Here is a 15,414-nt window from a genome sequence, read left to right as displayed (position 1 = left end):
AAAATTTAAGGGAAAATAAATTAACTTTATAAACAAAACATGTCTTTGTTTTTAGACAAAGAAAAAAAAGTCGCAAGACGTTTTCGTCTTGCGAAGCAAGCCCATAGGGAAATTCGTCTTGCGAGGCAAATCGAAAACGGAAAAACCTTTCGTCTAGCGAGTTTTTTGTCTTGCGAGGCATTCGTCTTGCGAGGTACCACTGTAACTGAGAGAAACCAAAATTGACAGATTTGTCCATGGTTTAGGATTACCACTCTCCAGAGCATCCTACTATATAGCTGCAGTTCCAGGCTGCAAACCCTCTAGTGATCATCTCATTTCCATATCTCAACACTGGATAGAAAGGACTCAGGGAAATTCCTAGGGGGACTTTGTGGCCATAAGGCATCAAGCATCAAGCCAAATAACTACATAGGAATTAGGTTACAATAGTTAATAGGTTTTTTCTAGGAGTAAGACCAATTGAACTAAATGAAGCTTGAGGAGACATGCATAGGATTATGCTGATAATGATTCTTTCTAGGTTTTTTCCCCTTTTTTTGCAAAGTACACTAGTTTCAAAAATGTGCTATGTGGAATTGCAGGATGCTGTAGAAATAATAGATATCTGTAATGAAATCTATGCCACTTGCCCTTCTTTGTCAACCTGCCAACAACTTTAGCCCTGTGTAACACATGCTCCTCAATTACCCACCACAATTAACTGAATCAGAAATAATTAATGAAGACCTTTCAAAGAACCCTGATAGGGCCAACACCAATCTTGCCATATTATGTGGTCAGCAAATTTATAGTTAATAGGTTTTATGTCCCTTAAGGGTGATTCCTTTACCAGAGAAGGGTGGCATTAAGGATCTCATTTTGCTTCTGATATTAAAGAGACATTCTGCAACAGAAACCGAAAACCCAGTGGGCTACAGTTATCAGTGTTGCATTACAGTGATGTCCATCTGTTTGTTATTAGCTAACTCAACAGCTTAATAGGATTGCTTAACAAACCCTACACACTTTCACCTTTCACTTGACACCAAGTTCTTTTATTATAGTGTAGCTAGAATAACAGCAGCTGAAAGAGTAGGACAGCTCATGACTTGCCCACTTAACCTTTTCCTGCTCTTAGCAGCTTTCTCATAAGTGTAGCTAGAGTGTTGGCAGACCAGGGTTCAAATCCCCACCCAGCACTGAAGCTCATTGGGTGACCTTGGGCCACTCACAGTCTCCTACCCTCATTCACAAGCAGAGTGGTGAGGATAAAATGAGAAGGGGGAGAATCATGTATGCCACCTTGAATTCCTTGGAGAAAGGGTGGACTATAAAAGAAAGAAAGAAAGAAAGAAAGAAAGAAAGAAAGAAAGAAAGAAAGAAAGAAAACCTGTCTATGATCTTTAGGAGGCCTGGCAAAGATAAAGGAAATTAATAGCACAGCTGCCCAGGACCTCCATGCACACTGCCTAGCCTTGCACCCTGGGGACGTCACTTTAGTGCTGAAAGCACAGCAGTTTGACCTCACCCCAGAGGTGCACTCCATTGTCTCTCAAGACAAATGGATGCTAACAATATTTATTTATATGAAAGGATCGAAAACATATTTCTGATGAAGATGTTCACAAGCTGTTATCACATCAGCAAATCTTAGGCTTCTTAAGCAGAGGTGCAATTTTCAGATTTTGAGGGCTGTGTGTAGGCCTATATAGAGATAGGCACTTTTGAATCAGAATGACAAGACTTGTGACGCAGTCCAGTGCTGTTGATGTGTTTGAGGGGTTTTTTTAAGGGGTGGTGGTGGCAGTGCAGAATGCTCTTGAGAGAGGAATGACACATTGTAGCAGCAATGTGGGAGAAGTGGTGATTAACAGCTTTCCCACCTAGAGGGGATTTGAGGGATGGGGATGTTTTTGTTGGTAGAAACACTTGATATGAGAATACAGTGGTACCTCAGGTTACATACACTTCAGGTTACACACTCCGCTAACCCTGAAATAGTGCTTCAGGTTAAGAACTTTTCTTCAGGATAAGAACAGAAATAGGGCTCTGGCGGCACGGCGGCAGCAGGAGGCCCCATTAGCTAAAGTGGTGCTTCAGGTTAAGAAGAGTTTCAGGTTAAGAACGGACCTCCGGAATGAATTAAGTACTTAACCGGGGTACGACCGTAGTCATATTAAAGGCTCAAGTCCATTTTGCCAACCCTCTTCCCCCAAAAGAGAAAAGGGTGGCTGTCTGACCTGAGCTGATAGCACTACTGTAGATATTATGAGGTACAAATCAATAATCACCACAACATATGCTCTTAGAATGCTATGTTTGCTTTTTGAATTTATCCAAGCATGGCCAACTAAAGCTTGGCTGCTGTTCATCTTAAATCTTCCACCCTATCCCTGCCATCTGAGATACCACACCTGCACTGAATTTGGTCTTGCCAAATAAGTTGAATGAGGAAAGACCTATAGTAGCTTGATAACAGCTGTGGGAGATGGCCGGCTTTCCTTTCAATGGGCAGCATCAACATGAGGTCACAATGGCCTACTCACTACTTCAGGAGGGCAGCATCAGTATGGCAACACAATGGATCAGTCTCTTGTTGAAGAAGGTGGCAGCAGCAGGGGGCAACATGACTTCTCCCACATAGAGGGAGCAGAAGCAGTGTGGCCACTCTTTTTTTCACTGATGTGAGCCTTACAGGGTTTGGGCAAAGTGACCATTAGTATCTGACTGAAATGGACAAAGACAAGCAACAGAAGCAGCAAGGCGTTGCCAAGGGTAAGTCCTGTCTCATGAATCTTTTAGAGTGTCAAGAAACACACACACACACACACACACACACATCTTCCATTTGACAATATATAATCACATCATTATTATTATCCACTTTACCTCTCTGGCTCTTTAGAGCCTATTGACTTCCTTCCCTCCTGCCTCATGGCTTTCAAAATTAACCTTTATATCATAGTATTTTATACATTTTCCAATTCTAATTAAACTCATTACAAAGTTCCTCAAAAGTTAAATAAATATAAAAAAGAAAGTTTCTTATTACAGGTCTTCAGACAACCTTACTAGTGATGTTAATTGCTTACAATGCTCTTTCAAATATCATATAAATTCAGTCCAGACTTTTTGGAATACTTGATCATGCTGGTTCCGGATCTTTCCTGTCAGCTTTGCCAGTTCCGCAAAGTCCATCATTTTCATCTGCCACTCTTCTTTCGTTGGTGCTTGTGTCAAGAAACATATAGACACTGACCTATTTTGCATATGTGGATCTGGTCAGATCTCTCTCTCTCTCTCTCTCTCTCTCTCTCTCTCTCTCTCTCTCACACACACACACACACACCCATCTGAAATACCTGAAACACCACATCTGGCCTTGCACTGAATGTAGAATTGCCAGTTCAAGATAAACTGAAAGGTCAAAGGCTTACTGTTACAAAACGGCTTTACAATACACAAAATCTGAATTCTTTGCATGGTCTAGGGTTGGCACTGGAAACTGGGGTGCTTGTACCTAAACAGCTATGTGGCAATAATAATAATAATAATAATAATAATAATAATAATAATAATAATAATAATAAATAGTACAGTGGTGCCTTGCAAGACGAAAATAATTCATTCCGCGAGTCTTTTCGTCTTGCGATGTTTTTCGTCTTGCGAAGCACGGTCCGTCGCAACTGCGCCTCTTCAAGCGGCTTTAAGAAAAAAGCGCAAGACGTTTTTGTCTTGCGAAGCAAGCCCATAGGGAAATTCGTCTAGCGAAGCAACGCAAAACCGAAAAACCCTTTCGTCTAGCGAGTTTTTCGTCTTGCGAGGCATTCGTCTTGCGGGGCACCACTGTAATAATTTCTATACTGCTTTATACTTTTAAGGGGGGAAATCTCAAAGCAGTACATCAGGTTAAACCTTTTCTAGTATGGAAAGACAATTGCGGGAAAACCTTCACCTGTTCCCATGCTGCCTGTCAGACATTTTATGTGTGTTGGCCACTGGTTTCCTTTTGTGCCCTCTGCCCTACATGTAAAAGAGGACAGAATTTTTCATATTACATGAAGGATATGCAAATTATATGCAGACTTGTCTTCTTCTGTGATGGAAGGAAACATTCAGTTTCCTGGGCCCAGAACAACGGCTCTTTCACTTCACTTTTTGTGATGTTGCCTGTTGCCTCACAAAGACACTTCTCAAATGGCTGGAAGCTGATAGATTTTTTGTTTTCTAATATTCCCCCCTGCTAGCTGTTAAATTTTATGTGGGTTCCAAGAGCTGACTGAAAGGTCAGTTGGTATAATCTGTAATTTAAAGTCATAAAATTGGTTATCATTCTTTCAGTTTCATGACCTTAACCACCAAGGCCTCCCCCCCCCCAGGTTACAACTGGCATTTCCAGCCTGGTAGAACAGCATTTTACAAAGATAGAGAAGGACACCCTCCCAAATAGAGAATATTTGATCATGGAAATCTATTCTGTGGATTTTGACATTTAATCTCTTTTATTGTTTTATATACAATGTCATTTAATTATGTTGTTGGATTTCCTTGTGATAGTTTTTGATGAAAAATGCTGTTTTCAGGCCCCCAGACAGAGCATTTCCCTGAACAGTCCAAATTTCATGCTTTTCTCTGAGTCATGTTTCTTCTGAACAGGCTGCTTAAACTTAAACTCAAGAAATGGCTCCAAGCAGTGATCCAGATAAAGGAGAAGAAAAACACCAATAGGCAATGAAACATTTCTCTTCCCATAGGCAGTGTTTGGGAATCATAGCTCCTGGAGGTGGAGGGACCCCACCCTATTACCGTATTTTTTGCTCTATAACACGCACCAGACCATAACACGCACATAGTTTTTAGAGGAGGAAAACAAGAAAAAAAATATTCTAAACGAAACAGTGGGTGTATGATTTTTGTGGTTCATGCTGAGGCCACAGACATGTGATCTGACAGTGAGTTTGGAGTAGCCCAATGCAAAAATCCTGAGGATGCATGTGGATCCATGCTTTGTAACCACGGAGGAGGGAAGGAAGGGGAACCATGGATCCTCTGCTCACGACTGCAGCAGATCCCCCCGCCACCCGCAGGCATTCACTCCATAACACGCACAGACATTTCCCCTTACTTTCTAGGAGGAAAAAAGTGAGTGTTATGGTGCAAAAAATACGGTATATAAAGGAGGGGAAAAGCAAATTCACATGAAAACAGGAATATGTGCCCAGAGCAGCAACCTCCTTTGAAGTCAATGGAGATGCCATTGCACAAGGAGTCATTGCCAAAAGCAGCAGGTGGATTGTTGAAAATCATGTGTGTGATACCCTCAAAGTGTACTGCCCAGAATCACATTTCTCCTGTGGTGGTATTCTGCATAACTATGTTATGCTATATCTCTGAAGCACACCGAGAAAGAGTAAAATAATACAGGTGGTTCCCATTTTTCACAGCAGGATGCTCTGGCAGCAAAGAAGTAAACAAGTTGCTAGTCTTCTGTGAGTTAACTGTATGTTACTCAACACTCTCATTGATTATCAGGTGATGTCATCTACACACTATTACATAACATCATTAAAGATTGAACTCTTGAAACTTTAAATATAAAGGGGCAAGACAGTAAATATTCAAGAGAGCCTGAGATTAAATTTCGCTGACCTTTGGGATGCTAGGAAGATGTCCATTGAAATAAACAGACACATATACATACACAAAGTAAACATTATAATTCGTGATCCAAATCCAAATATAATAATGTATAGCACACACACAGCCCTAGTTATTAGTCAAACCAGTGTTCCCCAACCTGGTATCCTCCAGATATTTTGGACCGCAACTCCCATCAGCCCCAGGCAGCATGGCATGCTAGTTAGACCTGATGGAAACTGTACTCCAAAACATCTAGGGGGCACCAGGTTGGGGAAGGTTGGGTCATACAATGTGCATTCCTATTCACACTATATAAAACAGGAGATCCTGCTACTCTTAAATATCTGGTTTCAAAGTTAGGAAGAACACAGAGGTGGTTGATTATTAAAGGGGTGTCTCTCAGCTGAGAGCCCTTACTTGTTTGTTACAGCCTCCCACCCCTAGTCATGTGGAGTTTTTTGTTTGTTAGCTTGTTTCTTAAGGTCTATTATGGACTTTGAAATAAATGTTAGTATATAACATTACTGAATATAAAATGTACTGCACCAGTAATTCTGGGAACCATAGCCTGGGTACTATATCAGAGGAAGCCTTGCTGCGATGTACTGAGGGCAACAGATGTTGTGTGGGATGGAAGTGGAGAAGAATGTGGAGCTGGCCTCATCTTTTTGCCAGGGATGGCACATAATATTAAAGCAGCAGGGATCTATTGCCAGTCCTGGGGTACTTCCACACAGCAGTTTATTGTGGAGCTTGAGCAGCTCATGCATGCCAGTTTATTGCAGCATCTGCACAGCATCACCTCCATCAAAACACCACTCTCACCCCCCTAAATTTCATCCAGATTTAACATTTCCACAGGTTTTTCTTTTTTTTGACATATTGCCTTTTCCATGAAAATGGTAAATCCAGACTAAATGGGAGGGACCCCCTGACAGTAGTTCTGTAGATTTTAATTGGATAACCTTAGTTGTATCCTTTGCTTCCAATATATTTTCATCTTCCAATTCAAGCCCCTTCTCCTTAGTTCCATACATGCTGACACAGGGAAGCTCCATAGCGCTGGGGCAAGGTATATGCCTTGTATGCAGAAGGTCCTAGGTTCAACCCATGGCATTTCCAGGTTGGGTTGGGAGAGAGAGTCTTGCCTGAAACCCCAGAGAAGCCACTGCCAGTCAATGTAGACAATACTGAGCTAGATGGACCAAGAGTCTGACTCAGTAAAAGGCAGCTTTCCTATTGCTATGTGCTCAATAGGGTGCAATCACAAGGTTCTAGTCCTCCTTAAATATAATCTAATGAGGGCTCATATTTTCCTAAGGCCTTAAAATATGCATGCTTTTTTATATGCATGTGTATTTATATTTGTTTACAGGATACTTTGCTTTAGAAATCCAGAATAACACCCTATATATATATATGAGAGAAAAGAGTTTATTCTCTGCCTTGACTTTTCCTAGTGTCAGGGAGAGCTGGGGGAAAGGGTGTACTTTTAAGCTTCAGCCTTTCAGAGTTTAAAGAAATAATGGCGGAGGATTTCCCTGAAGCTGTTAATTCCCTTGTCGGCATGGAGATTGAAAATGGTTAACTGATAATTAATATGTCTCATTACCTTTTAATTAAAAAGTTAGCTGCCATGGGTAAGTGCCACAGAATCTTTTCCTGACAAGCAGTTTTCTGCAGGAAGCACTACTACACCAAAAGGACGCTGCAAAGCAGCAAACCCTGGTCTGTGGCCACAATCCAAAGAGCCATCAAACATGTTCCATCAACCCGATGGATGCACAACACGATCCATACTGAATCTGCAGCCCTGTTGTTCATGCCAAGTCAGGGTTGAAGGTGTGTGTGCACGCAGGAGAGGCAAATCGCTATGCCAACCTGGAGACTTGAGTTTCAGAGTGAGTCTCCCCTTCCCCCAATTCTATATGATAGTTCTTTTCTTTTTTTAATCATGGTACTCTCCAAAAATACCAGTTTCTATCTGGCCCTTAGGAATCTCCTCGGGTCACACACCTCTCTTTCCAGTCCTGCCCATGCTCTTCTTGAGTGTATTTCCCTGGCTCAAATGTGCCCTTGAAGTGCGATACAGTCTCTGGCTTGCCTGGATGCAAAGAGGCATGTATGCATAGATAGCTCTGGCTTTTGTATAGCTGGAATATAGCCTAGGTAGAAAGGTAAGAGGTATAGCTGTTGTTCCATCCACTCTTGTCTCTGGCCCTGCCAACCACTGCCATGTGCCCATCAGAAGGCTTCCTGCGAGGAAATGTGGTTGCATACAGACCATACATTTAAAGTACACTTCCCCAAAGATTCTGGGAACTGTAGTTGACCCCTCTCAGAGCTACAATTCTCAGCACCCTTAACAAACCACAGTTCCCAGGATTCTTTGGGGGAAGTCATGTGCTTTAAATGTATGACGTGCATGTAGTCTATTGCTTTTTGGGGTTCCCCACTGCTACTATACACATACCTAGGACTAAGCCCCATGGAATACTGTGGCACCTCTAGTTACGAACTTAATTTGTTCCGGAGGTCCGTTCTTAACCTGAAACTGTTCTTAACTAGAGGCGTGCTTTCACTAATGGGGCCTCTTGCTGCCGCTGTGCCACCAGCACACGATTTCCATTCTCATCCTGGGGCAAAGTTCTCAACTCGAGGTAACTCTTCCAGGTTAGCGGAGTTTGTAACCTGAAGCGTTTGTAACCTGAGGCGTTTGTAACTCGAGGTACCACTGTAAATGATTCCATTGTCAGGCTTACTTAGGAAATATGTCTGAGACTGTATTCCTATGCATGTTTGCCCAATTGAATTTAGTGGATCTTATTTGCAAGTAGGAGGCAGAGTGGCCAAGTGGAGTTTGCATTTAAGCCCTTTCTGCTCCTGAAACTGTAATTTTTATTTCTGAATCATTAAATTTTACTCAAGCAAATTAACAGATAAATGTGGCTGCCCAATTACTTTGCTAAATCCCTTACTTTCAAGGAACAAATTAAAGCCTGTAATTACAACATACACAGTATAATTAAGGCTGTTTTTGAAAATATATATCTATGCTAACCCCCATCCCATCCTCCTCCTTTTCCTGGAGACTAATTTTCTCAAATCCCTCTCACTCTCTCTGAAGTTTTCATTTTTTTTCTCCCCTCCCCTCAATTTAGAATTATGTTTAAGACTGAGCTAGTTTTTATGACTGGGCAGGAAAATGCAATAGCAGACCATTCAGTTATTTCCTCTCTGCACATATAATCTGATACAAAATGTGGTCACTTTGATTAGTTTATTTTCTGTCCAGATTTCATGCATCATGAAAAAACCATTGTACCTGGGAAAACGTAACTTTGCAGAAGCAATTTGTGCACACTGCTTGTTCTCTTAATAAATACAGCATGCATCTTTGTATCTTGTTTTGCTTAAAAGAATTACAGTCTCTCTCTCTCTCTCTCTCTCTCTCTCTCTCTCTCTCTCTCTCTCTCTCTCTCTCTCTCTCTGTGTGTGTGTGTGTGTGTGTGTCTGTAGGAAATGCCTAGCTAGCTATTTAGCAGGAGTGGTGCATGTGATTCTTGATGTAATCAAGTGCTTTGCCAATAACAAACTAAACTACCAATCATGTGCCTTGATCGGGGATGGGTGTGCTCCAGACATTTCCCAATGTATTACTGATTTTGTATAAGCAGGAGTTTTTAATATTCACAGTTCAGTTTGAAGTGGTATAGCCCAGCAAGAACTGCATCACATGACACCTCTCTTAAATGGTCAAGGAAACTGGCCCTGAACCAAACAGGATACTATTTGACTCAGTTTTCATATCATCAATTCAATTAATGTGCTTTTCCATTTCCAATAATACTTTAATTTATACTCTGTCAACTTCCAATTATAGACTACTTACTGACTTGTGTACAATTTAATTGCCTTTATATCTACGGGAGAGTTGGAATTAACATTTAAATGACTGTCTGATTTAACATTGTCATTCAGGAGAGTTAATCAGTCTGCACAACATCTTTAACAATCCAGAAGTATATGTTTTTATTACAGTCTTACATAAAGTTTGTGGGCAATTTGTAAACCTGCTTAACAGTAGTGTTATTCTTCTAAAACTAATATTTCTCCTCCTTAACTAATTTGTAGAAATATATCTATATCTATATCATCTCTCTCTCTCTCTATATATATATATATCACACTATGTAGCACTGTCAACATGCACGAGACTTTGAAGAGCAAAAGAAAAATATTACAGTCTAGAATTTGACAAAGAGAGAGGAAGCACAGTGGATGACTAACTAAAGGTTTATGCCAAAGGCTTCACAATGAGGTGGTTTTTGAAGGCAGATTTGGAGGAAGAGAAATATGTGGCATCATGCAGGTGTTCTATGTGGCAGGTGGCATTGTGGTCTAAACCACTGAGCCTCTTAGGCTTGCCAGTCGGAAGGTCAGTGGTTTGAATCTGCCTAACGGGGTGTGCTCCCATTGCTTTGTTCCAGCTACTGCCAATCTAGCAGTTCGAAAGAATACCAGTGCAAATAGATTATTTTATCTGCTAAATGGCGTTTGTTTCTGTGCACTCTGGTTTCCGTCACGGCCAATAGCAGTTTAGTCATGCTGGCCACATGACCCAGAAAGCTGTCTGTGGACAAATGCCGGCTCCCTTAGCCTAAAGTGAGATGAGCACCACACCCCATAGCCACCTTTGACTGGACTTAACTGTCCAGAGGTCCTTTACTTTTACCTTTTACCTCTGTGGTGGAGTGCCTGGGGAAACGGATGCTCTGGCCCCAAGATCTACAATGCTAACTCAACATCGTCTTGGCCTAGTATCCATGGAATGAATGGTGCCATGTTCTCAGAATGCGAATGGTTTTGAGTGGCATGGCTATTCCACTGTGATCTACCTCTCAGTTGTTCTTTTTGCATCTGGTAATTTGTGTATTGTGTCTTTTTAAATAGATGTTGATGTTTTGGTTGTTTCTAATTCTTAATTTCTTGTAATTGAGGGGGGTGTAATTATCTTGTAGTATGTGAAATGCACTCTTGAATTTCTTACTTTGCTTTTAATTAGATTTTGAATTGCTGTAGGGAAACATGTGATTTTGGTTGTGTATTTTGACATTTCTCTGGATGATAAACCACAATGAGTAGTACAGTAATACAAAAAGGCACTATAAAAATGAAAAATGAAATGAGTCCCTTCCAGGGATAAGGAACAGCAAGGGAGAAAAGATTGAATAATTAAAAACAGCACAATTCTAACCATATGTGAATATGGGACATTTCTTGGAGCTTAGCAATGTAAATAAAACTATATATAACAAAAATACCACAAGTTTCAACAGACCTCATTCCAAGGAAACAGAACTTGGGTGCACACTGTGGCTCTAAGTTCTCACAACTCAGCAAACTGAGGCATGTGTAACAATACTTAATGGAAGTAAGCCTCACTGGAGTTACAAAATTTCCTCTTCGTAAACATGGACAGTCTAAGGTACTGAGACATTATCTGGTCCAGTTGGTTTAATATTGTTCCCTTCTCTTTTATAGAGGAGATGCAGTGATGGAGAAAGCAACACTTGTTAGATTTCTGCAGCAAAACAAAGCCTCTCTTTTGAGTCCCATTAGTGCAATGAAGCTCACCCCCTCATGTCCCCCAATTTGGCTTTTGTGGGTCTGGAGAACCTTCAGAACAGCCTGTGGGGGAGGAGAAGGGAGATAGTTCTTGTCCGGAAGGTAGAAATGCTTACATGGATGGAACAATAGTAAAAGCACAATGTTGAATTCTTCCCTAACAGTGCAAACCTACGCCTGTTTACTTGGAAGTAAGTCCCTAGAATATTTAAGAAGGCTTATCCTGGCATTCCCCTGCATTCAATGACATGAGCTGGAGGATTGCGTGGATGAGACTTATAGTGGGTCCAAAGGTCAAGAAGGCGGTTTCTGCATGTGCTGTAGAGGGAAGTGAGGGGCAGATGGGGCTTGTCAACCTGGGAAGGTAGTCCATCCAGGATAAGGAAAACTCTGATCCTAAACCTCCACTGCCTTGCAGAATATCTTTGGGAGAAGAAAAGGATAAGGAGTAAACCCTACACAAATCTGGACTGGAGTCCCCAAAATGGTTGGACGGCACCTAGTATGCCTCCTCCTAGCAACCACTGCAGCCAAGCCGGTGCCAAGTGTTTTCATTTGGACAGCATCAGCAAGGCTGAGAGTAGGGTCTTGTCATCTGGGCAGCCCAGGATCTCCACACACACACTGCTCAGGCTTGTGCCTCGGGGAGGTCACTTCAGTGCTGCTAATCTGGTGGTTTGACTTCACCCCCAGAGGCACACTCCATTTTATCTTGAGTTAGACAGATGCCAACAACATCCTCTAGTACATCCTCTATGGGACTTTTGGCCTTCCAGATGTTGTCATTGACAATGCTTTATGGGGCTGATGGAAGTTGTGATTTAGCAATATCTGGAGGGCCAAAGGTTCCCCACACCTGCTATAGAATAAGAGTGACTGAGTGACTGCCCCTATTGTTGGACTACAATTCCCATCACCCCTGACCATTCACTGTGCTTGCTAGGGCCGATGGGAGCTGGAGTCTAATATCTGAAGGAACTCTATTGGCTATCCTTGCTCTAGCAAATGTGTCGAGTATTTTATCCTCATTGCATATGGTACTACAGCTGTGGAGAGTGATAATCTGTGGTTACAAGGATACATGTGTGCCAAGAGAATGTCAACCTGCAAATCTCATTATATTTTTCTCTGTAGGAACTAGGGACCCAACTGACCTCAACATGCTATTGAAAACAGTCTGGATTAAAAAAGACTAGCACTCCCTTCAAGCCCCGGCAGGCCCTAAGATATTATCCTTCCTATCAATAATAAGCTAATGCCCCACAAAGCTATTATGGGCTCATTTCAGAACTTTCCTTGGCTCTTTCTGGTAACTAGGGCAACTGGCTGTACAGGTGGAAGAACACAAAGCATTACCACTGAATTTTTAAACAATTCCTAGAAAACGTTCCCCCACTTTCTGCAAAACATCAGTGAAAGGGGGTTGGATGAGTATTGCATGCTCCCTTGAACCTGGCCAACAAATACACAGCAGTCTCAAACACATGAGCCCAGCTAGGGCCTCAGCTGGTAGGCTCTGATTTCAAATGGCATTTGCCTGTTTGGATCAATGAAACATCTGCCCCTCTTTTTAACAACTAGTAGCTATGATGAGGACAACATAGTACTATCCTGTTGCAACGATGGAATGGGCATTAGGGAACTAGTTTCTACTCAGTCCCTAGCTCCAAACATGACTCTAAATTTGGGTGGGATTCTCACATCTATCCAGGTTTCACATCATAAGAGCCTTGTTCTCACAGGGGCCAGTCAGGTGCTGATGGGAAGCTCATGAGCAGGATGACCTGAGTGCAACAGGGATCCTTCCATTTCTGATTTCTAGCAACTGGCATTCATTCAGTGCAGTGCGCAACTAAGAAGCGCAACTAACCAGGCACAAACTGGGCAGTCAGAGGGCCAGGAATGAGCATGGCATGTGTGTGTGTGTGTAAAAGTAAGCACTCCTCCTGATAGAGCAAGGAGCCTTGTCAATTTTGTTCATACACCATAATGAGATAACATTCTAAAAAAAGTTCATCATTACTCAAAGATTGACTACACATTTAGCTCTCGATACATCATGCTAAGATTCACAAATTAGGTTGGTTTTAATTTAAAGAGCGTTCAGAGTGACTGGGGCGGGGGGTGAAAGGAGGAAATATCTGCTCCAGCTATTAAATCATTTTCACTTTGACCCAAGTCAATAGTGGCCATGTCCAATTACCTCCATGATGCTGAATCTCTAAACTGCTCTCTCAGCGAAACATCTGTTTCTCATTATAGGACCTTGCCAGGAAGATAGTGAAACTCTGGAGTGCAAAATGTCCTTGTTCTGGTAGCAGTGCTAGAGAGCGATTTTGGGTAGGGTGGCGAACCAGAGGGCAAAGTGGGGAAGAGGGGAAGAGTATGGAAAGCGTAGAAATGGGCTCAGGACAGACACGACACCTGAGATTTAGGGGAATGGAAGGAAGTTCATGGGATGAAGGTTTTCCCAGCCTACTCCTTCTCACTCCTGCAGTTGCCCACATCTCTTTTGAGGACTGGAGGTGGGTCACTGTGCTATTTGTTTTCTGGGACCCACCTCTTTATACTCCTCTATTCCACATGGGTCACATCCACACCATACATTTGACCACTTCAGCAGCCAGGGAGAGACCTGGGAACTGCAGTTTGCTACGGGTGATGAGAATTGTAGCTCTGTGAGGTCAGCACCCTTAGCTGGCTACAGTGTGCGGGATTGTCCACGACTCTCCATGTGGTCTAATAGAGATTTAAATGCATGGATGTGGCATTGGAGCCGTTTTCTGTGTGCTGCAGTTGTATTGATTTTCTCTTCTTTTTATCATTGTAGATTCTGCAGCCGTAAGCCGCCCTGGGACCTTAGGTGAAGGCCAGGTAAGAAACCTTATAAACTAGTAACAATACAAGCAGCACTTGGAAGAAACCCAAGGCAGACAGCCTACCTGAATCATGGTGAGGAAAGGCAGGACCAAGACTCGGTGAGTTCTTTGTGAAAGCCCAGCTTCTTGGCCCCACCCTGGCATCACTGCACTAGCCCCAACCCCAGTGTCCATTCATGGAACATTAATGTCTCCCAAGGGGCATGAGCAGGTGAATGCACAAAGGCAACACGTGCAATTTGGGCTTTATGCACTATGCCTCTGTATTTTAGGACCAGACACTCTCATGTTCGCCTCTCCCCACACGATCCAACCCGGACTCTCTATCATCTGAGACCTTTCTCCATGAGAGGTCTGGAGGGTGGCAACATGAGAACAGGGCCTTTGTTTTCAGGGGCTCCCCGTTTGTGGAGTGTTCTCTCCAGGGAGGTTTGTCTGGCGCCTTCGTTACATATCTTTAGGTGCCAGGCAAAAACATTCCTCTTCAACCAGACCTTTGGCTGATTAATATTCTGCAGCCTTTTAAAGGTGTTTGTGGGGGCCTATTGTTTTGTTGCTTCTAGTTTAACTATTTATTTGTGCTTTTATCTTGTCTTTTTATCTCGCGAGCTGCCCTTAGATCTTTTGATGATGAGTGGTAATATATATAAATCTAGACATAAATTTAAAAATAAAAAACATGGCCGGGGTTTCAGGCTAGGACAGGCAGTGCAGTAGTAGGCCCTGAAAGCTGTCTGAAGATATCACATCCTTGTGTTTGGCTGCAAGTCCCTTACATGTTAACCAATCTCATCTTTTTGGCTGATTTTGTGCTTTGAAAGGTGTTTGGTCCCCTTTTTTACTGCTCTGGAGTGTGCATTCTTACCAGACTTCTCCTCTTTTAAAAAAGGAACAGTACAGCAAGGCTGCCTCCCCCTGTAATGTACCTGCAGACAAGCCACAGCAGAAGTCTTCTTAGTGTGAAGTGCAGGGGTGAGAGGAGAGTATCACCTGAAGGATTTCTGCAGGGGTTAAAGGCATTGAAGGTTCTACCAAGAAGAGTCATGCAGCGCATTCACCCACCCCTCTCTTTTCCCTTGCCTTTTGTGGCGACCTTTTCTTTTTCTCTTTATAAACATGGCTTTTCCAAGTAGAACTGTGACATGGGTGGTGCTGTGGTCTAAACCACTGAGCCTAGGACTTGCCGATCAGAAGGTTGGCAGTTCGAATCCCTGTGATGGGGTGAGCTCCTGTTGCTCGGTTCCAGCTCCTGTCCACCTAGCAGTTCGAAAGCATCTCAAAGTGC

At 42.5% G+C, this 15,414-nt stretch overlaps 1 protein-coding gene across 1 annotated transcript in view; it reads left to right on the top strand.

Moving 5' to 3' along the window:
- The first annotated feature begins 2,560 nt into the window (after positions 1-2,560).
- The window catches only part of PCP4 (Purkinje cell protein 4), a 58,294-nt gene continuing 45,440 nt past the window's right edge, over positions 2,561-15,414 (top strand). Inside the window, exons 1-2 of the mRNA XM_083500527.1 lie at positions 2,561-2,757; positions 14,081-14,124. Of these exons, the coding sequence (XP_083356653.1) occupies positions 2,715-2,757; positions 14,081-14,124 (87 nt within the window). The 5' untranslated portion in view covers positions 2,561-2,714. The remainder of the gene's footprint in view (positions 2,758-14,080; positions 14,125-15,414) is intronic.

Source organism: Podarcis liolepis (genome assembly GCF_965112155.1).
Source record: "Podarcis liolepis genome assembly, chromosome: 4".
Classification (NCBI taxonomy): Eukaryota; Metazoa; Chordata; class Lepidosauria; order Squamata; family Lacertidae; genus Podarcis; species Podarcis liolepis.
The sequence above is the reverse complement of the archived record's forward strand: the minus strand, read 5'-3'. Positions and strand labels throughout refer to the sequence as shown.